We start from the raw sequence: 25033 nt of genomic DNA on the forward strand, positions 1-25033 counted from the left end.
AGTATTTCAAGGTCTTCAAACTCTGTGCCTTTCTAGTCCCTCAGAGCCTGTAAAGCCATGGTGTCTCTCCAGATAAGAAACCACCGTTTAAGCAGAGATTTGCAAAGCTTTCTCTGGCTTATCTGGTGACTGAACTGCAGTCGGTTTTGTTTTTAAAAGCACCAGTGCAGAAGAAGAGGCTGAATGGATCCATGAGGCATTTCCCACCTCTCCTGGCAGATGCCACCTCCTTGCTATGCCTGACACACTTGGCATGGGCACAGAGAGGAGGAGGTGCCCGAGGCGTGGAGCTGCCGACTGGGCTGTGGGAGCAGCTGGATTAGAGCTCTCCCACCTGGGCACTCTGCTGGCTGCTCTCCCTCAGCCGGAGGGATGTGGGCAGGTAAGAAAGCAGCAGGTGCTCCCTGTCCCGTGGTCAGCTGCTTTCCAAACCTGCCAGTTCCTCTCCTGCTGGGGAGAACATCAAGGCAACCGCATGCAGAAAGGACCTCTTAGGGAAACCAGTCTGCTCAGAGCCAGGACAGCTTCCAGCCAAGGCACTTCAGAAGTGCAGGAGAAGGAAGGAAAATTTTATTTATTATTTATTTAAACCTTTTGGTGTTTTTTTTTTCTTCTGCTCCTTTCTCCCTAAAGGTGGATGAGACACCAGAACTACAAGCCATCTGAAGGGAAAGCAAAAATGCAAAGATAACCCCCTTGACAATCAGATATATGCCTGGCACAGAGCTAAGAACACACCTCATCAGTCTGCCATATTAAAAAGCCGTCCAGAACCCTGACATCTTCTTTGTGAAGTTTTGCAAGTGCAAGGCCTGGCTGCCTGAGAGCAGAAGGTTCGGGAGTAAGGCACCCCTTAACGTCACCGTGCCCACAGATGCAGCTGCAACCTCACACTACACCATCCACTCTAAGGATCTGCAGGTCTTACCAGAAAGAAAGCATAAATATCATTCTGAGCATAAAATTAAACACATATGTTGTCTCTACTTGAGTGACTACTTCAATTTACAGAATTATGTGATGCTAAATCTGATTCTAAATAGAGGAAGTGTAAAGCTTCATTATTAAGCTCTATATATGAACACAAGGATGTATCTAAAGAGTCCCTTCTTATGAAATATAACATAGAAGAAAAAAAGCCTAATCACCACTCAGAAAAATGTCTGATTTTAGAGCAAGAAACTTGCCTACAAACATCTTCCCATCTTAGAATCCATCCAATATATATCATGAAATATGCTTGTCTTTCTGTCTCAAAAAAAAAAAAAATTGGATGAATTCAATGCAAATTATGCACCTCACTGAGAGCACACAAACTGATCAGGAACTAAGGGAGACAAGGAAGCTGCAGCTGTGCAGTGAGTACTGGTTTACATCACTAAACCTTTCCAGCAGGTCACTCAGATCCCTTAATGACACCAGGAAGAGACCACTCAGTAAAACGGGAAGGACAAAGAGATTAATTAATTAATGGAACATAAGCTGGACTCTGCCAATCTTCACAGATTCTGCAGACTCACCAGAATAAAGCTCACGCAGATACCTTAAATCATAAGAATGTGAAAAATCAGAGGAAGGAACACAGATCAGGCAGAGCAGGATACAAAAGAATGAGGTAGAAATTCAACTTTACCTCTGGAATCCAGAGGGCACAGCTCACATGGGCCCACTTGGTCCCTGTCCTGGTGGCTTTCATGGCACCTCCTCGTTTCGGACACAGGAGGCACTGAGGATGTATCCCCAGAACGCAGGTGCGGCACAGCCAGCTCCCTTCAGGGACTTTCAAGATTCCATAGCATGCCTTGAAAGAAAACGGGGATTGAGATCATTGCGCTGATAGCATTTTACATCCAAACATTAATTCTCATATGGCATGAAGCTTTCAAATCCTAAAGGCACAGTTTGCCCTTTACTTATTCTTTCCCTAATTTCTTTACCTTAAAAGGAGGCAGGTGATCAACGAGATTAACAACCTATAAAACAAAGCCTTTTCATGCCAGTTTCTTTTTAAAACATGTCCTGGTGTTATTTGTTCTTGTATAAAACAGCCGTTGTAACTGAACAACACTGGTGTTACAGCCTTCACCTTTGCATTCAGTGTCTTTTTATGTTTCTGAAGCAAAAAACACAGACATCTCTTTAAGCTCACAGTCTCCTATCGTTAACTACTTTATGCTCTAACATCATTTTATTCAGACGTGAAGCGATAAGAACTGTTTGAGTGAAGATTCTTTCCCGTGATATTAAATTACCTTTGTGGTTACAGTCCTGAGAACCGTTTGTGATTTCAAATATTTATATATAATATTACCTCAAAAATTGCAGTATATACCAAAGTTATGAGGTTCTGCTTTTTATGCCTATTTCCCTGAGGCCTCTTGGAAACAGAGATGTCTTAACTTTTGCTAAGTTTGAGGATAAAAAAAGTAAAAGGGAAAAAGAAACTTAGTTTGCTTTCTAGTTCAGGTTCCTAGCAGTTCTGGATGGCTAACTATACCTGCATGTAGACACATCCTGACACACATACTCCAGCTGACCATACCTGAAACCACTGGTTGCCACCAAGGTGCAACTCCACTCAGCTGCCCCCAGTAAAAGCTTTATCAATAAAGCAGCTTTCCAAGGAAATCACACCATTCCTAACACCTAACAGGGAACAGGAATATTGAAAGCCTTGCCAGAATAGGATTATTAGCTGTAACCCGGTCTCTTAGAGTCAAACCTAGTACAAATTCCCCATGCTTGCTTTCCCAGCCTTCTGGTTATAGGATCTCGGTACTCCATGTGAAGCGATGTCCAATATTGCACAATCATGGCATGCCTAGAGGGAGGGCGACTTCCCTGAATGAAATCCTGCATTATGAAAACACCAAGATAGACTAACCTAAATGCTATCTTCATGTTTGACTGTTGTACAGGCCCAACAGGGGGAGCTGTAATCTAAATTTTACAAATGATTTTCACTTCCTGTTAAATGGCATTCTCACCAACACTTTATATGACCAACGCAGAATCACAGAATTGCAGGGTTTGGAAGGGACTTCTAGAGATCATCGAGTCCAAGTGGCATTACACCAAGGGATCACTTTTAGGAGGCTGGAAATGGACATATACCACTTCCTAATTCAATCCAGCTAATGAGTGGAGGTGGTTCAGACTAGCAAACCAGTAACTTGGCAATCTGAGCTAGTGTGAGAGGGCACTGTGAAGGAGGAAACCTCTTGCACTCCTCCTCATCTCCAAGGAGTGTGCTGACGAACAGACCTGAGGCTGCCTGGTGAGCTAGAGCCCATCCAGAATAAAACCTGAACTGATAAATCTTTGTGGTTGCTTGTTTGCTGCTAGGCTTTGTCAGGATTAGCTCCAGCCCAGCTTCTGCTGAGCAGGGCCGGATCCTGTAGCTGGGAAAGAGGCAGGGTTAGAAGGCAGCAGGCCATCAGCTCCAGCTCTGCGGGCAACCCCGAGCCTTACGCTGCAAATTCCTCCTTATTTTCAAGGGGCACAAGCAGGGGCTGCCTCTGGAGCCAGCAGCCCAGATGTAAAATTTCTTCTCAAACAGGATGCACTAGAAACCACAGGGCTCAAATCCACTTTTTAGTTATGAGGATATCTCTGCCTGATGAGGCTGAGCTCAGTCAGTGTGAGGTCCTGGCTACATCTAAAACACCATAAACACGAGCAACATTCAGACCAAGAGCACGGCTCCTGCAGGTGCTTATGCACTCTAAAAAAGATCAGTCTGTTAAAGCATCTATAAGTGGTTTCAGGTGGCTAAATTTGGACAGCCTGCATTTAGCCAATTAACCAGTCAATTGAGGAGGGAAAAGCCCCAGCTGCAAAAAAAAAAAAAAAAAAAAAGATCTTTAAATTTGTTACATATAGGCTGTCAGCATTCTCTGGCCTGTTTATTTTCAAACGCAGGTTTAATAAGGAGGTGGAGGGGAATTGTTTACAGTTGTGGAGGAAGTATTTGCAAGTCCAGACAACACTTCATGTTACAGCTAAGCTACACAGACTACACTCAGCCATTTATCTGCTGTAACTCTGAGTACAAAACTTGAACTCAGTATTCTATCATCCTTCATACTCAGAGAATCACAAAGGTCTCCAAATTGACATTTAATACTGGTTCAAATTCCACACTTGCCAAAGTAAACAAAGATGACAGGACAGCGTCAATACTTCTGCAGGCACTGACCTGATGGACGCAGATATTACACTTGTCACAAAACACCATATCGTTCCCATCTTCGCTGTCAGGAGACCGGCACACATCACAGATGACATCTTCATCATACTCTATACCCAGACCTTCTTCAGTCTCAATAGCGTGATTCATGTTCTCATGACAGTGTCGCTCCAGCACTTCAATAGTTTTTTCCATTGTGTTTTCATCCAGAGGCCCGCATCCTGCAATGCAGAACAGGGAAAAGGGAATTAGAAAACACTCAGATGCCTCTGACCAAGTCTGAGAGGCAGAAAAACAGGACAACTTCTAGCAACTACTGCAGCACAAACACTGCTTACATTAAAAATAAATCTTTTTTTCCCATTCACTTGCTAATATTACCTGTACCTCATAAATACAAACAGAACTACTACTGGAGTAAAAGTTTGAGTTGTACATAAGACTGCACCTTGAAAAAAGTACTACAGCATAAAAGACAGCAGCTTCTGTAACTGGTTGCTTCTCTCATGTAAGTCTCCCTCCATCTCCGTCATTTTAGGAAACACTGACGACATTCAACATCACACACACTGTTCTTTATTCTGAAGACCAATCCCCTAACAAATAAAACTTACCAAGTACACTTTAGATGTTATAAAGATACAAAACTTGCCATCGCTCCTTGAGTGGCCAGCACAATGGCTATGAAAAGAGCTCTTCTCCATTTCTTTTTATAAAACAGTAAATAAATGCACTGTTGGCAATCCATGCCACCCATTTACTTGAACACTATGCCTGCTATATACACTTACCACTAATCAAATGTAGCGTAAGCAGATCTACTTGAAAGGATTTGCTTTGAGATTGATCCTCAGTTTGCAGCTTTAGAGACACCCTTAGAAACTCTACAATGTTCACAGCTACAAGAAATCTCAAAACCACATCCCCTCAAAAATGTCAGTCACAAATGCTGCCACCGCCTGTTGAATAAAATTTACTTAAGACTAGCAAAGGTTGGGACATCCATGCAGCACTGATACCAGAGGGTAACGTCACTGTAACTGCTGGATTATGCACAAGAATATATGTACTAATATTGATTTCTTGTTACAACTGATAAACAATGAGATGGAAAAGATAAACGATTGTTGATACAAAGTGCCTGATGTTATTAAACTGTTTTCTCTAATGCCAGAATATTTTTTCACTCCCTGTATGTAAAGAATCAGAATCATTCGGGCAGGCATAGACCTCAGAGGGATCCAGTCCCGCTCCCTGCTCAAAGCAGGATCAACACTGAATCCAGATTAGGTTGCTCAGAAACACGTTTAGTCAGATCTTGAAAATCTCCGTGGATAGAGACTCCAGCCCCAGAAAAGCTTTGGTTTTGTGAATGGCACCCAGCACGCCTAGGAAGCTTTTCCTCACACCTGCCTTTAATATACATCGTTTGGTACTGGAGCTCTGTCATGAGCTCCCTCCTTTACCAAGTTGGTCTTCTGACACATCTGCTTGTTTTCCTGAACGCCTGGATGATCATTCTTGTGCTTGGGGGAGACCGTCTTTAAAGTTTTGCTAGCTCTCTCCAGCAATTTCACCCTTCAGAGATGCCTTGCAGATCCCACCCAGCAGTTCCCCAAATAAGCAGAAGATTATTCTCCTTAAGACCAGGACCAGAAAGCTACTTTCTTTCCTTGCTCCCCTCAGGATCTCAGTCTCCACTATTTCATAGCTGCTACAGCCAGTGCTACCATCAATTAACACATCCCAACTCGTTCTTCCTTCTTCATGAATAGCAGATCCAAGAGATGTTAAATAAGTCTTTTTCCTACCTGCCCTTCATAAAGAACCTGCGCTCATCCATGGAAGAATGCCACTCAAACAGGCTATCCCACCACAACTTGGCTAATCCAGCAGTAACTCCAAGATTATTTTCCATAGTTTACTTCCCCTCAAAGCCTTCAATACCCACAGTTTACATGGAAAATAAAAGTGTACTTAGCAGATTTTAAATGGACTAGCATGTGCGAAAATTATTCTTTTACGAAAAAGGCATGTTAGCTCCTCAGAACTCTGTATCTTGTAGCAGTAATATGCTCAAGTTTTAAAAATGGAAGCATATGTTTTTCCTATGCAAAATTTTTAACTTTTAAATCCTAAAATTAATTCCACCTGGTGTGGGCTTTTTCCTTCTTGTGTCAGTCTGCAGAAGTTGCACGTGACTTTGGATGTGAAGAAGTTTTAAGGCACAAAAGGTAAAACAAAACACTAGCTGATCTAGCAACTCATTTTAAACATTTTATAGCTTTGCCATTATCTCACGTTGGTTAGCATTTCCATTCAGTGCTCCAAGGTCTTTAAGAAACCTCCCCACAGACTACAATTCAACCAACAGAAATTAACTGCTGCTTTAAAAACTACAATGTGTTGTGAATTACCCATTTCAGTAAGCTCTTCATTTAGCTCCTGGAGCCAAAAGATGTCCATATCATCCAAGTCATAGCGACACACAGATTCTGCCAATTCCAAAATGTTGATATAACCCGGTTCCGTGGGCTCTTGGCTGGAACAGTGGATATACTTCCTGGGTCGTGTGTACAGTACTTCTTTCACCTTTTCTGCGACAACCCTACGTATGTAAAATAAAAAGGAAATGGAAAGTTAGCGACAGCTTTTTAAGACTCTGCCTTGAAAAACATAAAATATTTGTTATCAAGTACAAAGAAACCTAGCATTTCACATACTTCAAGCTAGTCTGTAAGGGGGTGGGAAGACAGGATTCTGTAAATGTTGTTTCATCACATAAAATATGGTAAGGTTTGCTATGTATACAGAATCATTTTTAAAATGCAAGCTTGCGCATCATATTTTCAATTTAACAAATGCTACTAGAATGGTGATGTGAATGTTTCTGAAACCCACAGAAAGTGTTATGCATGAACCCCCCTACAATCTTGCTGACTGATAATCTTCAAGACACCAGCTTTCTCAGGAAAGCTTGATTTGTTCTGCCATGGGGGGTGGGGAGGAGAGGAAGAGAGGAAGACGCTTGAACTTCATTTGGGTTAAAAAGTCTACCCCTACTTATAAATGACACTTTATCCACATTACAGAAGTATTATTTTTGTTCTGCAAGAACGACTCTGTTGCCAAGCAAAAACGTACAGTGGAAAAACAGCTAGAAATCGTCCAGGAAGTGAGGAAAAAAAAAAAATACTTGTGTTTTCAACCTTTCAATTATTTTGTGAGATAAAACTTGGTGTTTGCTTAGTACACTAGCCTATGGGAATGGAGAGTCTGACCCTAGCTAGATAAGGTCAACCTTTCCCTGCATTTAGTTCAAGAGGCCCTGCATGTGAAAGGAAGCCAGGGCGATACCGAGTGGGATGGTGCCATGCATGAGAAGCTCTGCATGCCGAGCAGAGCTAGCCCTCCCCAACACCAGGAGAAAAGAAAAGCTGTGGGAAACAAGGCAAGAGGAGGAAAGAGAGAGCAGGCAGAAGTCAAGCAGTATCCCACATAATTCTAACTGGACAATGTGTGCTGTCAATGTTAGCACTATGTTCTTCTGCCATTCTTTTCTATGCCTTCACCTCACTCATTTTTTTCTTGTTCCCCTGTGAGTTTTTCCATTCTCTGGTCCAGCCAAATCTATAGCAATTTTTTCCTCCAATGTAATACCGCTGGTATGCGATGCAATATATTTATTTTAACAACTTGGTACTGATAATAGCCTCAGTGGAAATTAGATTATGCTGGCATCAGCACTTTCACTGGACAATTCATTTATCTTTGTCTCAAAGCCCATCCTGGCAGTAATACTTCCACATTAAAACACACACCTTTTCTACCAGGAAGGGTTGCAGGACTACACTGTTACGTTTTCCTGCTCTAAGTACAATATGAGAGGATGAAAGATCTGTCTCCTGAAACTGAGATCACTGAACACGTATAGTGCTTAACAATTATTTGTGGAGCAAGAAAGCAAAAAGAGTTAAAACTTTGGCAACAGAAACAAAAATTACATCACACAAACAAGTGAGTAGCTTTATCAGGTATCAGTTATTACTACTGAGCGGCTTCATCATACTTCATACAGGGAAGCCTTTCAAGTAATATGAAAACAACACAAGATTTGTGTTTATTTTTAATTTAACTTTCCACATTCAAATGAGAAAAGTTTTTATCCATATTACTATGTGATTCAGGAAAAAAATAAATCCCCTTTTAAAACTTGAAATGTAGACACTCGTGTTATACAGACAACCAGATCTGAAATGCCACATAAATGTTTTCCAAATTGGTATTTATTTGGTTTAAAAGCAAGCCTGAAGGCTGCTGCACTGGAGACTTAACTAAAACAACAAGGAAATGACAACTGCATTTAGACCACCTCTTTTTGAGAGATCGCCTTCTCCACGTTGACACTGTGCATACATGCTCTACCTCTAATTGCCATTACCTGAGAGATGGCTGTGGAATTGTTTCTGGACTGGCTGGAACTTGGACTCCTTTCTCCCACTCCTGTTTCCACGTGTCCGCAAAGACATAATATTCATCAGGGTTAACATGGTGAGAATCCGGTAGTTTCATGGCACTAATGAGATCCTTGCGGAACACCTGCAAAGAAAACCCAGGGAAAAGAGAGGCTTGAGGAAAAAGGGTTGCCCAGAGGAAATAGTAGATGGAGCAGTAGATATTTTCCTAGTCTGCACTGAAACAATGCATGTTTGTTGATCATTTTTTAATAAAAAAGGGGGGAAAAGGAGGCCTGTACCTACTTTACTACTTGCAATACGATTTTCAAACAGCTCATTTTACTTCCCAGTCTGTATGCTTTATCCCAACTTAGGTACAAGGTAGGATATGAATATTTTTTTTCCGCTCAGTTAAGCTGCCTTAAATTGCCATATTCTTCACAGGCTAAGAACAGTTGCCTTGGCAAGGTTCATGTATATACTTGTTCATCTCTAAGCTCATCTGAAATTTTAGAGGTCAGGATCTTCAATATCAAAGACGAACAGCTGCCTGTATCAAAAACACAAACTCTGCACTGCTCTGTACAGCAATGCTGCTGCAGCAGGGCAACCCAGCTCAGGACTCTTTAGCAAACCTCTATGGTGAAACATGCAATTGCATGCCACCACAAACTTATCCATGACAAGCCTCTAGCTGCACCAGTCAACTTCTGCCTTAAGAGGATTACCTATTTAAGAGCACGCAACCATTATCAGTTGTCATAAAGCTTACTTAATGTAAATACCTGTCAAATAGAGGCGCATGAATTTAAAAAAAAGGGCAATTAATCCCTCTTTTGTTGTTGATTGGTTTTTGTTTTTGTTGTTTTTTTTTTCTTCCCACTGATACCTTGCACCAGTTTAACATTCATCAAAGCAGAGCAGTGACTGTAGCTTGGTGTTGGTGAGACATCACAACTAATTAACTGTTTTATCATAATGAAAAATCAAATCTTCAAACGGTGAAAAAATGAAAATACCCCTGCAATAAGCTGTGGCAGGTTGAACTCTCTTCTTCCTAAATTCAGTTTTATAGCCAGAATAGCAATAAAACACTTCAGAGCCAAATATCTTAATGCACCCTTTTCAGTTTGACAGCACCAGACCACTTAATGTCTACTGCAAAAATTCTCAGCTGTTCTTGGAAATCATCAAGTTAACTGTTACAAAAAAAAGAAAGGCACTATGCTTTTAACTGGAAACAAGTACTGAAAGAGGCTGCTGGTAGCTCGGAGCACAGGGGTTGCTTCATTACATGATACAGCTGCATCACTCATAGATAGCTGGGAGTGCAGCCTAGGAACTCAAAAATATACAGCAACCAGCAAACTCCCGAGGCTTTCGTATTTACTGCTAAGGAGTAATTGCTTTGCTTTACATCAGACTGTTTACTGTAACCTTCTGTCTGCAGCTCCTCAGGTTTTACACAAAACAAGAGTGAAAGTGGAAGGACCATAAGCATCCATTTTTATCCAAGCAGCATGTCCACACATCAAAAATAAAACGTGAAATGTTTTACGCCATTTGAAAGAAATTTTCATTTTCTTATAGATAGAGCTAGGTTTATGAGGAACACTGATGTGGCACGGTTCCATAGAAATCTGCATGGAAGAAATAATCCAATAAGAAATACTAAGACTGCTTTAATCGTTAGAAAATATATTCCTCAAACCTTACCTAAGGTAAAGAATAAAGCACTTTTACAAACTACCTTTTCAGTCACTGAAGAAACACAGGAGTGGTTCATACTAGACCCAGTGTTTTTTAAACACTAGATGAAAAACACTGTGAAAGGCATTAGTATTCTAACTACATCGAACTACATTGCTTAGCAGCAAATTCATCTTCTGATCATCCATTATGTATGTGAACTGTATCATCTCTATTTTTAGAGCACAAAACCCCTGGAGCATGAACTTTTTTTTTTCTTTTTTGGCCTGACCACACTAGTACCATACAAGCAACACGAAGTTCTCTGCTTCGGATTGCTAAAATTTATGAATAGTGGCATCACTGAGGGTAAAAGATTTCACCAATATAAACATAACTGTTAAGGTACCCCAAACTCAGCTAAGATTTCCTAATAATACTTTCTTTGCCATTCATGCTTAGGGTAAGCACAATTATTTCCTGTAGACACTTGGAATTGTCACAAAGACACCACAACCTCTAGCTCATCTCATTCCTCATCTGCTCACACACGGCCAGTCTTCCAGCAGGAAAATACTCTCAAGAGGACAACGTTTCTTTATCTCTTGCTCTACACATACTGTGTTGTGGAAGTAAACCAAAACACCCAGGGGACCCAAAGAGATTTCTTATCAATCAAATAACTTTTTACTCCAGCAGCCAGCCTCCAGGCTATGGTCTGGGCCATTCAATGAGGAACAGACACACACGTTCAGGATTGAGACAGCCAGCTTTTCCTCATGGTGATGTCCTTCTGGACTCTTATTACATCCATAAGGCAACGGCCAGCCCTATCGATAGCACAGCCCCCTCCTCTTGGCAACAGCTACCTTCACTCCCCCAGTTAGCCCACACGGGCAGCAGTCACTTGCTGGCCGCACCGCTGAGTGTCAGCCAACCAAAAGCAGTTACACTCCAAATTTATTTTAGCGTCACCTGTAACAGCAGACAAACTGAGAAGAACTGAATAAGGAGCACGCCTGGCCTAGGCTAGCAATGTTCTCCCACCCCTCTGGGAGGACACTCAGCACCTCATGCGGAGGCCCTCGCCAAGAGGAGCTCCGGCACCAGAGGGCGGCTGGTCATGGCCGGTGTGCACAAAACAGGAAACTGCCCACCCGCAGGAAGCTTCTGCAGAGGTTACCGTGTGACAGGGGGATTGGTTTGACATATTTTTAGCAATTGAAAGCCCTGCTTAGCACCTGACTGTTCGGTTTGAACTTCATTTCATTTAGCTGCCAGGAACTTTTAAGTTTCAGCTGAAAACGGTGCAGGAATTAACCCGAATGAAGTCAATGAAAACTGTGTTTGCTTACGTCACAGAAATAATAATAAGGATTTCATGGAGAACTCTGCAAAAAAACTTTTTTAAGTTTTTCCCACTTTACAGCTGAAACTCAAATCCAGAAGAGGAAACCTTGCTCTTTGGTTAAGACAAGATTTTTGCTCTGCAGTAAAGTCTAACAAGATTTGCTGCAACAACAAGAACTCAGTCACCTCTAAGAGATGCACTGTTGTCTCTAGGCCTTTAAAGCCTAAATCCTACAAAAATCCTCCATAATAAGTATGCTCTGCTCCTCTGCCAAGCACTTACAGTGAGATTGTGGAGCTGTGGATGGAAAGATACAGTTTGCATGTCATGTTTGTTTTTCAGGCTACTAAGTCCTATTTGGAAATTATGCTAGAAGAGCATGCCCAAAGAAAATGAAGTTCATAGAATGAGAAGTTTGTAAACGCATCACCAAAAGCTGTCTACGACTTCAACATGAAGTCTATGAAAATTCAGGATATAATCTTCCTCACACGACCCTCCCTCCTGCGCTGACACTATGAAAAAATCAATTCTGTCTAACAAAGAACATCGTTTGGCATGCAGTATCCTTATCCACTAGAGATGTGATGGAGGGTACAAGTAAGGCTATTAAGTACTGTAGTGAAATATTAACATCCAAGACAGTGAGCGAGTCTTCACCATACAACAGCCTTCTACAGCCTCCATCTTCACCAAGCACTGCAAATATCGGATCTGCACAGACTCTGAAGAACATTTTGTTACCAACCGATACAAACCTAAAGCCACGTTTTGGGAAAACAACAACCAAATTCCCATAAACTGCAAAAAAACACGATAATATGAGAGTCAAAGACCTATTTCAATTCTCTCCTGTAAGCTTCTACTGACACTGACTGATCTCATTGCTCACTCACCGCATCTTGCACAAATGCATGTGGTCCAGGAGAACAGACTGGATTCTCTCTTAAAAACAGCAGTAAGAATATAGTACTTCTTGTGACATTGGGCTTTTAAGCATTTGACCGCCCATTACTAAACTCCACAATGGTAAGGTGTTCCCATGGCCACCAGTGGGAAGCACACATCAGAAGTCTAAGTGAAGTACATGTTAACCACTCTGTTGCTGTTACAATCAAAGCAGGATTTCTCCTGGATTGCATCTAATTGCCTCGTGCTAAGGCTTCCCCTGGTGTCTGGCAGAGCCCCTAAGGAGTTAGCAGCATACATTTCATTGCCGCATGCCCGCTATCTAGAGACAGAAGACCCACTGTCTTCTGCGGCAGAAACATAAATCATAAGCTTTTAAAAGGCAGAATGCCTTCCCCCTGCCCAAATCCTGCCAGGAGTGCGCCCTCAGAAATACCCTCAATATCCTCTCTAAAAAGACAAAGCCGAAATGTCTAGGATCTCTCTGATTTTTGCATGTCCTTCACAGCCCTGAAGGCTAACTACGAAATTCCAGTCGCCACCTACTCATACAACAGCAGGCATTTTCACTAAAATGCAAAGTAAACTACACGTGAGCTTTTCCATCGTGTTTTTGATCCTTTTTTTTATTCACTTTCAGAAGAATGTTTTACTTTTTTTTATTCCAAAGTCACCCATAAGCACCAAAGCTTACTCTACTGTTGTAGCTCTCACGTTTAACACCTTGAGCAAAAAATTAACGACACTTAGAAAGCAGGAGTTCATACCCCAAATCACCACATAAATAATAACACGGAAGCCAAATGGTCCTAAGACCTGTTATTACACGTGTAACATAGCCACATCATATCTGAACACAGATAGACTCATCCAATACATCTAATCTTCATAAAGATGTTTCACAATGTCTGCCGAAGGCCGCCCAGCTGCTGAGGACGAAGCTGCCAGGTGCACACCGCTTTCCAGAATTTGGTGGGCTCACCTTCCCAAGGTTGAATTATTGTTGTTAACACATTGCAACCTAGGCATTACGTTTCTGAATTAAGGCACTTTATTAAAAAGAAGTACACCCTATTACAGACAGGGTGAGTTGGTTGGTTTATTTTTTAGCAAAGAAAATCAAAGGAAAAATAATTTATGAATGGAAATGAAATTACAGTTCCAGGGATGTATACTGACGACTGAAAAACTAATGTTAAGAAAGCAAGGGCAGACAGGAATAAGTGTAGCATTAAACCTGGGCTTCACAAACATCTCAATAATTTGAACATGTCCTGCAGTAAATCTGAATCTTCAAACCCCCACTCCCAAAAACTATTTTTATTTATCATCCAAGACTCGTGAAAATGAAATATTGCACCTTTCAATGGAGCAGCCACGAGTCTTCTGAGCCTCCTTTACAGGTGTATATAGGAAAAGTCAGGAAATCAGATAGTAAATCAATCCCATCTAACATCAAGTCTCTGACAGTATTATCTCGTGAGCCAGAAAGACGTGCAAGAGCTGTGTAAGTACATGTCAGGTTTCCTCCAGACATAAGTTTTGGATTTAGAGATTAATCCTAACAATCAATTTTTTAAAATGGTATTAATTAAACAGATATTTAGAAAAATCTGCACTCGTTATCATCTGTTCAATTCCTTTTATAATCATGTTTAATTCTCAGTCTCAACAACTTCCTGTGGCAGATGAGCTTCACAGTCTAATTACATGGTCCATGGAAAAGGATATCCTATTAATTGCAACAGACTTCTTAACTTCTGGCTTCGTTCACATTCTCTCATCCTTCCTCCCCAGTTCCTCCACCACAAGGACAGCAAGGACTGAAGCTCTACCTCGGTTCTTTCCAGACCATTTATACTTAACTGTTACGCCTACTCATTCAGTTGCAAAGGTAAAACAGCTCAGCAGCCTTTTCACAAGCAGGCTTTTCCATGCCCTTATGCATTCTGGTCATCTCTTGCTAAAAGCAAAAAGATCAAAAAAATAACCAGCAAGGTTGCATGTCCGATTTACATGAAAGTACTGTATGTTCTTTTTTAAAATCAACTAACCCATGCAGGCTGAAACGAAGCTCATTAGAATGCACAAGGCATGTTGACCGGCGGTCTTGAGAAGACTGCAGAGATGACAGAGTTGTTAAAGTTAATTCAGAGTCTTCTAAGGTAAGCACACACAGAAAGGTGACAGTCTCCTGTTCCATTATGCATGGTACATGCCAAGCAGTATGATTTAATCACGGTGTCCATTCATTCACAGAACAAAAATGACTGCTTTCAAAGTGCCAAAAGAATCCATTTTCTGCTCGCAGTCTAATCTTACAGGGTGCTCCTCAGGATCAAGACCTACAATTTATGTGACAGTTAAACGCCACTAAGAAAAAGTTCCACACACGCAAGTAATGAAAGCAGGCCATTTTCTTGTGGAAGACAAGCTACATTTCACATGATAACACAGCTGTCACTATCAGCAACGAGGGACCAAGAACTACTATTGCCACGGGATTCAAAACCCTATTTGCAAAAGTAGGTAAAATACTGCCACCTTATACGGGTAGGTTTCACACAAAAAAACACCACGATTCTAACTTAACTCCTTTACAGTTTTAAGAGGGAGCGAGGACTGAAAAAAATACGTAAGCTTGAGTGTCATATAAATCTCTTTGGCTCTTTTGTGCCCTCACTAGCTCGAGGCAAAAGAAACAGTCAGTCTTTCAGGATGGCCCAGCTAATAGGTTTTCCCTGCAAAAATGATTCCAACTATTCTGCCATCGTTTTCTGCTGCAGCTTCCAAGGAGACAGGAAACAGCAAAGCACAGGTTTCATGCTGAGCCAGACATCCAAATGCTCCTAACCTGCTACTCCCACGCAGCCTACTGTTCAGAGCTCAGCCCCTCCTGTCTCAGTTCATGTCCATAAGGGGCAACTCTGCAACTGGCACACAGCCAACATCATCATGAAGCTCTGAAAAACTGTTCTGACTTACACTGCAGGCCTGCCTGCTACCTTGACATTAGTTATTCAAAGTTAATGCTAAAGCTAATCGGATAGCAGAATTTTCAAGGCACCATATCTGTTGCTTGCAACAGATTACAACCCAAAAGGAGCACAAGAGAAAGAGCTGCAGCCTTGCTCCTCAGCATCACCTTATGGTCTCCTCATCTTCTCTGAGCAGGAGGGTGGGACAAGTGGACCTCAGGTCCCACTCAGAAGCGTCGCTTCTGCACAGACGCAAACATCTGGTAGGTGGGCCCTGAGAACAGGTTTGGACATCTGCGCTCCAACACTATGCCCTGGCCCACAGTAAAAGAGGGGAGATTTAGGTGAGATGTTAGGAGGAAGTTTTTCCCTCAGAGGGCAGTGAGGCACTGGCACAGGCTGCCCAGGGAAGCTGGTGCCCCATCCCTGGAGGCACTCAAGGCCAGGTTGGATGGGCCCTGGGCAGCCTGAGCTGGTGGGGGGCAGCCCTGCCCACAGCAGGGGGTTGGAACTACACTATCTTTGAGGTCCCTTCCAACCTAAGCCATTCTATGAACCTCGCTCCACTGACACCATTGCCTGCGCCTACTTCCTTCCTGAAGCAAACCAGAGGTAACTTCAAGGCAGGCAGCCCTCAGCTGCATCCACCTTCTGTGTTTTATAGGCGACCACAGAGGACCAAGGCAGCTACAAATGAGTCCTGTGAAGCAGCAGACAAATATGCTAACCTGATTGTCAGTCACAGCTCTGAAAATGAGCTTTTATTCAGAAAGAGAACCCAGATAGTAGATAATACTTAATCTAGAGAAAGCTGAGAAAATAGAAAAAAATCATATGTATCTATACGCAGTATAATTGGGAAAGCCAGGCTTACTGGCATGAAAGAAAAATTAATGTATGAAGACCATGAGCAAAAAAATTCCCAAACAGCTATTTATAGCTTTGACCTTTTAGATTTTCTGCATCACTAACTCAAGAAACAGTCTGCTGCCTGGCAAGCAGAGGTGAATGAAAGCAGAGCACTGCCAACTTCTTCAAGAGATCCCTTGCTGAAGGGATGCTGTCAGCCCGAAATTTCAAATTTCTATCCAACAGTATTACAAAAAACTTGTGGAATTACTGTAACATGATTTTTTTAAGGGTGTGTGATAGGGTCAGTCTTTGCTTTACACTCTTGTCACTAGTTGGTGCATTAATAATCAATTTCAATGCTCTGCTGACAACAGTGCTTCATGCAATGCACCACTGCATGCAATCTCCAGCATATGCTTTCCTAGGGCTTGGAAGGAGTGCTTGCTTCCAGCAGAAGGAAAAGAAAAACTGGAAGGATAGCCAAGAGCCTTATGCATGAAGTCTAGAGATCATTACTGCCACCCTCCCTTCCAGTCTCCTTCTCAGAGGACTTTACTTTTTCCTTTTTTTATTTTTAATATTGCAATATTATACGTGGGGCACTCCTCCAAAAGAGGACATCTGCTAAGATTCGATTTTTCAAATTATTTTTTTTAACTGGGGAGGGGGTCTCTTAAACAAAAAATGCCAGAAAGATGCCAGCATTACAAGAATGATGATGTTATGAAATACACTTTTTAAATTCAGTGTACATTCTAGGCTTTGTTCTTCAAAGTTTTGTATTTTTCAAGCTTTGATGGCCTCAAAATTTTGTCTTGAAACAGGTAGAAAGCAGCAAAGAAGATCACAGGAGGAAGAATCAAAAACATTGCTCATTTTTATTCCTCCTAGAAGTTATGTAAATAAGAACACTTGTAGGCTGCACTCGTGGACTGCATTTTCCTAATTATTGTTTACGCATCCACACACAGAAAGACAGTGTGGAAGAGAACAGTAACAGGACAATCTTTAGGAAGAAGCAGCAGAAAAAAAGCAAGGCAGGGAGAAGGGATTGTGCTAAGGTGTATTTGAAACAGCAGCAAGTCTGGCAATGGATTTGTTTCTGTTCCCATTTGCCCAGCTTGGCAAGTAGGAAAGCTACTGCTAAGACAAACATGAACAACGATTACAAGAACTCAGCAGCCACAAGCTGTTTTAAGATTGACATTCTCACAGAACCATAATCCTCAAACATCAACACTTTAAAGGTAAAAAGCATAACAGACTTTTCTTAACCTTCTTGGTGGCTGCAAACAAACATTGTGTAGCTAGCTCTGGCCAATTTTGCTCTTCTTGAAACATTCACACATGATTCCCTTTTACAAAATGAATCTTTACATCCTCTTCAATTAACTTGTGATGAAAATTAAGCTTCCAACGAAAGGACACTTCTCAAGCGTTTACCTTACTCTTACCAAACCAAATTAATCTACTGGGCAACATTCAAAAAGGAAGCATGAAGTATGTTTGCTGAATAGCTTTTGCTATATGAACACAAGCTTTATGTTTACGCAGCCTCTCACAGTAGTATCTAAGCAGCTAAAAAGCTGCTGTTATGGTACAAAGTATTACTTCTGGGACATAACATTCAGTCTTACATTCTACAGAAGCAAAGTGTGTTTTGTCAGTCTTTTTCTCAGTAACCTCAGGCATCAACAGTCATACTAGCACGCTGAAGGACTCATTTGGAGGGAATGTGACAGCAAGCAAAGGGAATTAACTACAAGAAACATTTCTCCCATTTGCAGTTATCTGACTTCAGCCCCCAAGAAAGCAAGCATCAAATATGGAGAAGGCAGCCAACAAATCCTACCCAAGAAGGGCAACTGATGGGAATAGTTGCTAGGATGGATTTCAGTACTGCTTTGTACACAAATGCCAATGGAAAAAGGACTCAATTAACAAATGCAGATCCAGTGGCAGTGGTGATAGATGTAATAGGCAGGGATGGCAAAACAGAACTCTTACTGAAGAGAACAAGTCAAGAGTGAGAAAGTGGCAGAAGAGTAAGCACTGCTCCTATGTAACTTGCCCACTGGGCCGACCCACTGTTCTATCCTAAGGCAGAAAGAAGGCATCCTTCTCATACACATATTTACACAAGCCACTTCCTTCTGTAGCACACTCTCAAATCACAAGACCAGACCAGCTTTCTCAATATCAACATAAGCCTGTATTTCAGGGGAAGAAAGATCCACATGTCACTGTCTGTAATGCCATAAGTCATTCTGGGACACCAGAGCTCCCATATTACTCACACACTGAGGAAAAACAGTGTCATGGAGGTAACAGGTAACAAAAGAATGAGCTGGCACCAGTTCAAAGCTCACTATTTCAAGGCTTAGAAACTTGAAAACTATGTGACAAAAAACACTGGTAACCAATCTTTAAGCTTGGTTCTTACCTCAGCAGGTTTCTTTTGTTCATTTGCTGGTGTTTTTGACTTGCTCCTGTATTTAGCACAAGAAGAAAAGGAAGTGGAAGGACCTGTTTAAAAAAAAAAAAGATTAAAAAAAAGAACCATTATAACTCATTTCAATTCATAATTGCTCAGTACAACACAAGGCACTCCAATCTCCTGAATTATCGAATTCTTGACAAGACATGGGCAAAAAGTTCTTCTGCAGTCTGTAGGCTTGAATATAGATCCTCCTTCTCCACTTGTTCTTTGTAAAACCGCAGCACACTGAGTTTATGGGTACATTCTGCTCTGCTCAGTACAAGTGTGAATAAACAGAAAAAACATGCAGACCATTGTCCTTCATTTCCTTTCTATCAGAAGTGGAAGGAGGAGCAAAACTGAGGACAGAGTTTGCAAATGCTAAAAAAGCAAAGTGAAAAAAATGCAGTGATACTAAAGGGTACTGATGAGAAATGCAGAAAAGTATAGTGCAATGTCTAGACATCTCAGAGCAACAAGTAAGTTCAGTATGTTGCTGAGCTGTAATAAACACGTTAACAAATCAGCTTTTAAATACAGCGTTATTAGATGGGCACAGGTTTTTAAGAAACAAGCAAGACTCTGCCTTACAGTTTCTTAGCAGGTACAAGAGGAAGGTGCAACCTCAGCCAGACATGTGCCAAGGAATTTTTAATGAATTTCACTGACTTGTCTACCAGACAACCAGACCATCAGATCACAGAGGAATGATGAAGAACGAATGCAAGATGCTGCAACAGGTAAATGCTCTAACAGCTCAGTCTTAAGGCTGAAGCTCTGCATCCGAGACAGCAGGACTTCCAGATAGCCCTCGCCATAAGAAAACTTCCTCTGGGCAGAAAAGTTTCTTTTGGAGTACAGATTTATTTCTCCCAACTCTGAAAGGGAAAATCATACAAATTTATCTTTAAATTCTAAGTAGATTTAACTCCACCCCAAGTTTACAGGATCAGTAGCCTCCTTTTCCTCCCAAAACAGGATCCAGAACATGTAAGACCACAGAAGACGAGAAGAAATCAAGCAAGAAACACTGTTTTAATTATAAGAGGTAAAACAGTTTGCCCTCAAACCACAGAAGGAAACCACAAGGAGGTGACACAACAAAAGAAAAACTAGCACATGCTACTTACTCTCATTGTCTGAACTGTCACTGGTGCTCAGATGCCTGTGGCGTTTCATCCTGACGCATCCTAAGGAAGAAAAAAAAAAAAGAGTTGACGGTGACCATCAGAAGATGACATGATGCATGGACCTGCCAGCTCATGCCAATCCCAGAGCAGAAAAGGCAAGATTCCCCCGAAGGAGAACTTTTGGGCACTGTGTATGGGAACGATTACCCCTCCATGGAATGCACAATCACAGTTCACCTTTAAGGGAAGAAAAACCAAGCCCAAAGGGGTCCGGGTAAAATAAAAGGCACCTTTAAAATAGATAGAATTACAGAAAATGGAGGCTGATGCCAATGAAATCTTCTGGTCACAACCTAGGTCACCTATAAGGGTAGTTCCGAAGTTTGTGAAGCCATCAAAGGTATCAGTGAGAAATTTTCACAGGGCTCCATGCCAGCTCCATTAATAGCAAGGTATCAGGCTTTTTAGATTCAGTTTTTAGACATTTAACATGTATGGGGAATGGAGAAGGTGAACATTCCAAATCGTTACTTAATAAAGGAAGGATCACAGTAGGGACCAGCTAGGCATTCCAAACAAGTGCCAACACAAGTGCATGCACGTTCCCTTCAGTCCTGCCATCCAACAATGCTCCATGTTACATTTGTTAAACAGAAACTAACAGTTTATGTGAATAATGGTAAATGAAAATCATCCTTATCTTTTTAATGGTTTGAATGTGCAAACTATTAGATAAAAGAATCAACAACAACAGAAAGTGCCTTTTTTTTTTTTTTTTTTTTAAAGCACAAGACAGGCACAAGCAGGTTACAGACTTCAGGACAGAATGCCGAGATGAATCTGAAATACCTGTGGTACCAGAGCTGCCAGCCTGATGGCACCTGAGGCTCAAACAGCTCCATTCTTAAATAATACAAAATCACATGCTTCCTTTTTTTTTTTTTTTTTTTTTAAAGAAAAGCAAGGAAAGGGGGAAAAGGGGAGAAAGGGAAAGAAACAAAGAAAAAGAGCAGAAGAAAAAAGAAAAAAGCACTGCTAAATAGCCCATTTGATAAACCCTCCACATTAGTTACTGTACAATGGGTCCTGAGATTATCCAAAGACCAGGGGATAAACAGGATTTCTGGATAAGAGAAGCCTATCCAAAGGCTTTGAAGGGATTGCAAGTGAACCGTTTGCAGCCGAATTGCTTAATTTAGTGGAAATTTTCAGGAGCCTTTATACTTAAGTGTGAGTTTGATCAGTGCATTTAGATTCAGTAATCAAAGTTCAAAACTCTCCTTTGATCTATCTTTCATAGAAAGACACTGCCCACACCACCGGAAGCTGAAATGGGAAACGAGGCATGTATTTTTCAGCTCAGCATGCACAGAAAGCCAGAGCTGGGTATTTAGCCTGAAGGGGACAGTGGTTAACAGGACAAGGTATCCCTTAATAGCTTACCGATAAGCTCCCACCATATAACTTATTTCATATAATCAGCCTTGCTCAGGGCTCAAGGAATGTAGGGGCCACCATACCACATGCCAAGAGCAGTGCCCAGCAGCAGGGCAGGGCTGTGTTAACACTGTGTGCCTGGAGTGCTGCTTCCAGCCAGCCAGTCACCATGCCTTAAGTAGGCACAGGTCAGAAATTTCTACGCACCTCCTGGGTGAAAGCTGTCTGCCAGGCAGAAAGGCCTCAGGCCAGAACGCCTTTTTTTTGTACATGCTTAGGGGGCACCAGACTCGGAGCTAAGCACTAGGTACTGAGGGAAGGAGAAAATAACTGCTCTCATCTTGCCAGATCCTGCAGTTCAAAGGCATGGGCTTCAACCAAGAGCAGATAAAATGGCACCGCCTAGGTGAGAGCTTCTCCCCCACAGAGCCAGGCTGTGCCTCAGTCTGCACCTGGAGAACACGGCCCCGCTGGGAAGGACCAGGCCTCGCCTGCCTCTGTGCCTCCTTTGCTGGCAGCTGCAGCTCCACACAGCCCCGTGCCCACACCCTCGGGCACGCTGCAGGGCCTTAGGAGATGCTGAGAAGCCACAAGGAGGTGTGCGGAGCACCACTGCTCATTGCTATTCCTTAGCGCTCGCTGCTCGCTCCGTTTTTATGTTGGGATGAATTTTTGAGCAGCTGTTAAAAGGTGCTGAAAGCTTATGGCAGGCGACTCTCATCTTTTATAGCCTACATAAACATGCAGCAATAAAACCTCTTCGCTCCATGTTCAAGACGGCAGCTGAGGAGCAGTGCTCGGTTAGCGGGGTTAAACGCGAGGTCGGAGCACGGCACGGCAGGGATACCCAGGCACTGGGGAGGGCAGAGAGGAGATGGCTATTCTGGGGACAGCTCACACAGAAATAGCAAACATAAAAAAAAAAAACCAAACCAAACCTCTGTACACCTCCGCTAACCACTCCACAGTGAGAAAAACACCACGTTTACAGAAGCTGCATTTCAGCTGTGGATTTATAGCAGCTCAGGTGGGAGATTTACACCTCCATCACAGCAGACAGCAGCAGTCACCCAGGGTAAGAGCCCCATGCAGTAATAATGCCGGATTGCAGCCTGATTTCTGCAGCAGTATTAACTGCAACGACCACGAATAAGAACCCACTGAGCTACAACAAATCACGGAGCACTGTGCCCAGAAGACAGGCCATTAAGGTGAGCAGCATGCTACGTGCTCTCCATAGGTGCCCACCTGGCATGGGATGCAGCACTGCTGTGCTAGTACCACCTCCACAGGGAAGCCCAGCCAGCGCTGGAAGAGGAGAGCCCAGGCTGAATGATGGCATGGAGAAATGGCCATCATCTGTCTCCCGCCCATCTGGGGAGGGTGGAGATGCACATGTGGTTTGGTTTTGCCCGTTTTCTAACTTCACCCTCTATGGTGATAAGGTCTAGAGTAAGGGAGACACCAGGAAAGGATCAGACACGAAGGTGAGAAATAAATTAATGAGAATACCAGTGCCCTTTTCCAGGCTCAGAATACCAGTTATAATGAATGAAATGGCAACCCCAAACCAGAACTAATTTATTTTTTAACACACAAAATGAAATTTTTTTTTCATAATGGATAATATTTTTTCCACAGAATAGTTCAAAAAAAAGAAATTTAGAGAACTGCCTCAAGTAGATGCTACTTATAAAGGAAAAGGAGATGAGAAAAGATGAGCTGTCATTAGGAACATGATGGAAATGTTGCACAGAGAGCAGCTAAAAACAGACTCTTTCCAATTCCTTTATCTTCACTCAGGCTTTTTGCAAATTTGCCTGTAGAACTTTCAGTCTGGATTTGAGAATTTACTTTTACACTTCAAACTTTCCAGTAGTTCCCATGCAGAAACTAGGAAAAGTGACCAGTGTCACGCAGATGAGAACTTCTATGCCACAGAACAATGGAGGGAAACGGCTTCAAAAAACTCAAATGTTACATCTCATTTCCCAGTTACCAAGTAAAAATTCTCATCCTCATGAAAGATATGCAGGGGTGCTTTGGCTACGGGCTCAAGCCTTCCGGCCAAACATAGATCACCTAAGAAACAAACACTGAAGTATAAGAATATAACATTTTTTGGTGTGTGTATATATATATATATATATATATGTTTTTTTTAAATCAACAGAAGGACTAACAGACGACAGATCACTTGTATGACAACAAATACAAACTTAAAAGATGCTCACCTTCAGAGATCTTTTAAATGAAATACAAAATAAAGGAGCGACATTAAGAAATCACCACGTCGCAAGCAAAAGATACTCGACTCTCCAGGCAGCTACTGCAGTGGAACATTTTTTTGCTATGGAATTTAATGCCAGATACCAGAACAGTCCCTGGACTCGAGCCACGCTCCACACCGGCTGTGCGCACGTCCCTGATCTCCCCCAAGAGCTAAGGGGAAGAACCACAAGTCCAGAAAAGAGGAATCCACAAAGCCAGAGAAATCCTCCTCCCTGGCCTCAACACCTGAAGGAAAGTCAGGACGCCCTACATCCTTTGGGCATTCAACCACAAATAACACTCAAAAGCACGTTCTCCTCAGCCACAGGCAGTGAAGTGACTCTGCTGGCAACCACTTGGTTTCCCAAACACTGCCTGGATGAAGCTGGGACTTCTGTTGCACCCAGCACATCCTCCTCTGCCTGGAAAATCAGGAAGAAGACAACCTGCACTCACCTGGCTGGAATTAGATGTGATCTCAAGCTACAAGTAATCAATGAATCAGCCAGCACACACATGGATGTAGTAAGAAAGACAATATCAGTATTTCTAATGCCTAGGGGAGATGCTTTATGATTAGTGATTTCTAAGTTATGGTTGCTCCTTTTTGGCTTACCCTCCAGTACCTGCACCATACGAATTCGAGTATTTCCACAAGAAATAGCCACCTGGTTCTGCCACTACTTTCTCCTTTCCCCCAGGAAGGCCAGCACAGCACTGGCTGAAGGCACTTCCCATCTGAACTGAACAGCCAGTTATCACGCATTACTAAAAAAAAAAAAAAAAAATCAGTCAAACAGTACATGTAAACATTAGACAATTCATAAAATTTGAGAGCCCCAGAACACCTGCAGAAATACTTCTCCCTTTTTCAGTTTGCACCAGAGTAAACAGCTAAATCGGTAACACAAACCATTAAGGGTCTATCCACTTGTCCTAGCACATCTCTCAGCATTGTTTTGGGCCTCTCACTACAAGAAAGACATCGAGGCCTTGGAGTGTGTCCAGAGAAGGGCAACAAAGCTGGTGAGGGCTCTGGAGCACAAGTCTTATGGGGAGCAGCTGAGGGAACTGTTCAGTCTGGAGAGGAGGAGGCTCAGAGGAGACCTTATTGCTCCCTACAACTGCCTGAAGGGAGGTTGTGGTGAGGGAGTCGGCCTCTTCTCCTATGTAACTAGTGACAGGACAAGAACGAATGGCCTCAAGTTGTGCCAGGGGAGATTCAGGTTGGACATTAGGAAAAATTTCCTCTGCCTAAGAGTGGTCAGGTGCTGGAATGGACTGCCCAGGG

At 42.3% G+C, this 25033-nt stretch overlaps 1 protein-coding gene across 4 annotated transcripts in view; it reads right to left on the reverse strand.

Moving 5' to 3' along the window:
- Positions 1-25033, reverse strand: part of JADE3 (jade family PHD finger 3) — a 60115-nt gene that overhangs the window by 10758 nt on the left and 24324 nt on the right. For all 4 annotated transcript variants that reach the window (XM_021412000.1, XM_021411984.1, XM_021412010.1 and 1 more), the window contains 6 exons: positions 20035-20094; positions 18869-18951; positions 8631-8788; positions 6607-6797; positions 4199-4410; positions 1634-1801 (listed from right to left, as the gene is read on the reverse strand). In XM_021412000.1, the coding sequence (XP_021267675.1) occupies positions 1634-1801; positions 4199-4410; positions 6607-6797; positions 8631-8788; positions 18869-18951; positions 20035-20083 (861 nt within the window). In that variant the 5' untranslated portion in view covers positions 20084-20094. The remainder of the gene's footprint in view (positions 1-1633; positions 1802-4198; positions 4411-6606; positions 6798-8630; positions 8789-18868; positions 18952-20034; positions 20095-25033) is intronic.

This window comes from Numida meleagris, chromosome 1, assembly GCF_002078875.1.
Source record: "Numida meleagris isolate 19003 breed g44 Domestic line chromosome 1, NumMel1.0, whole genome shotgun sequence".
In the NCBI taxonomy this organism is placed as follows: domain Eukaryota; kingdom Metazoa; phylum Chordata; class Aves; order Galliformes; family Numididae; genus Numida; species Numida meleagris.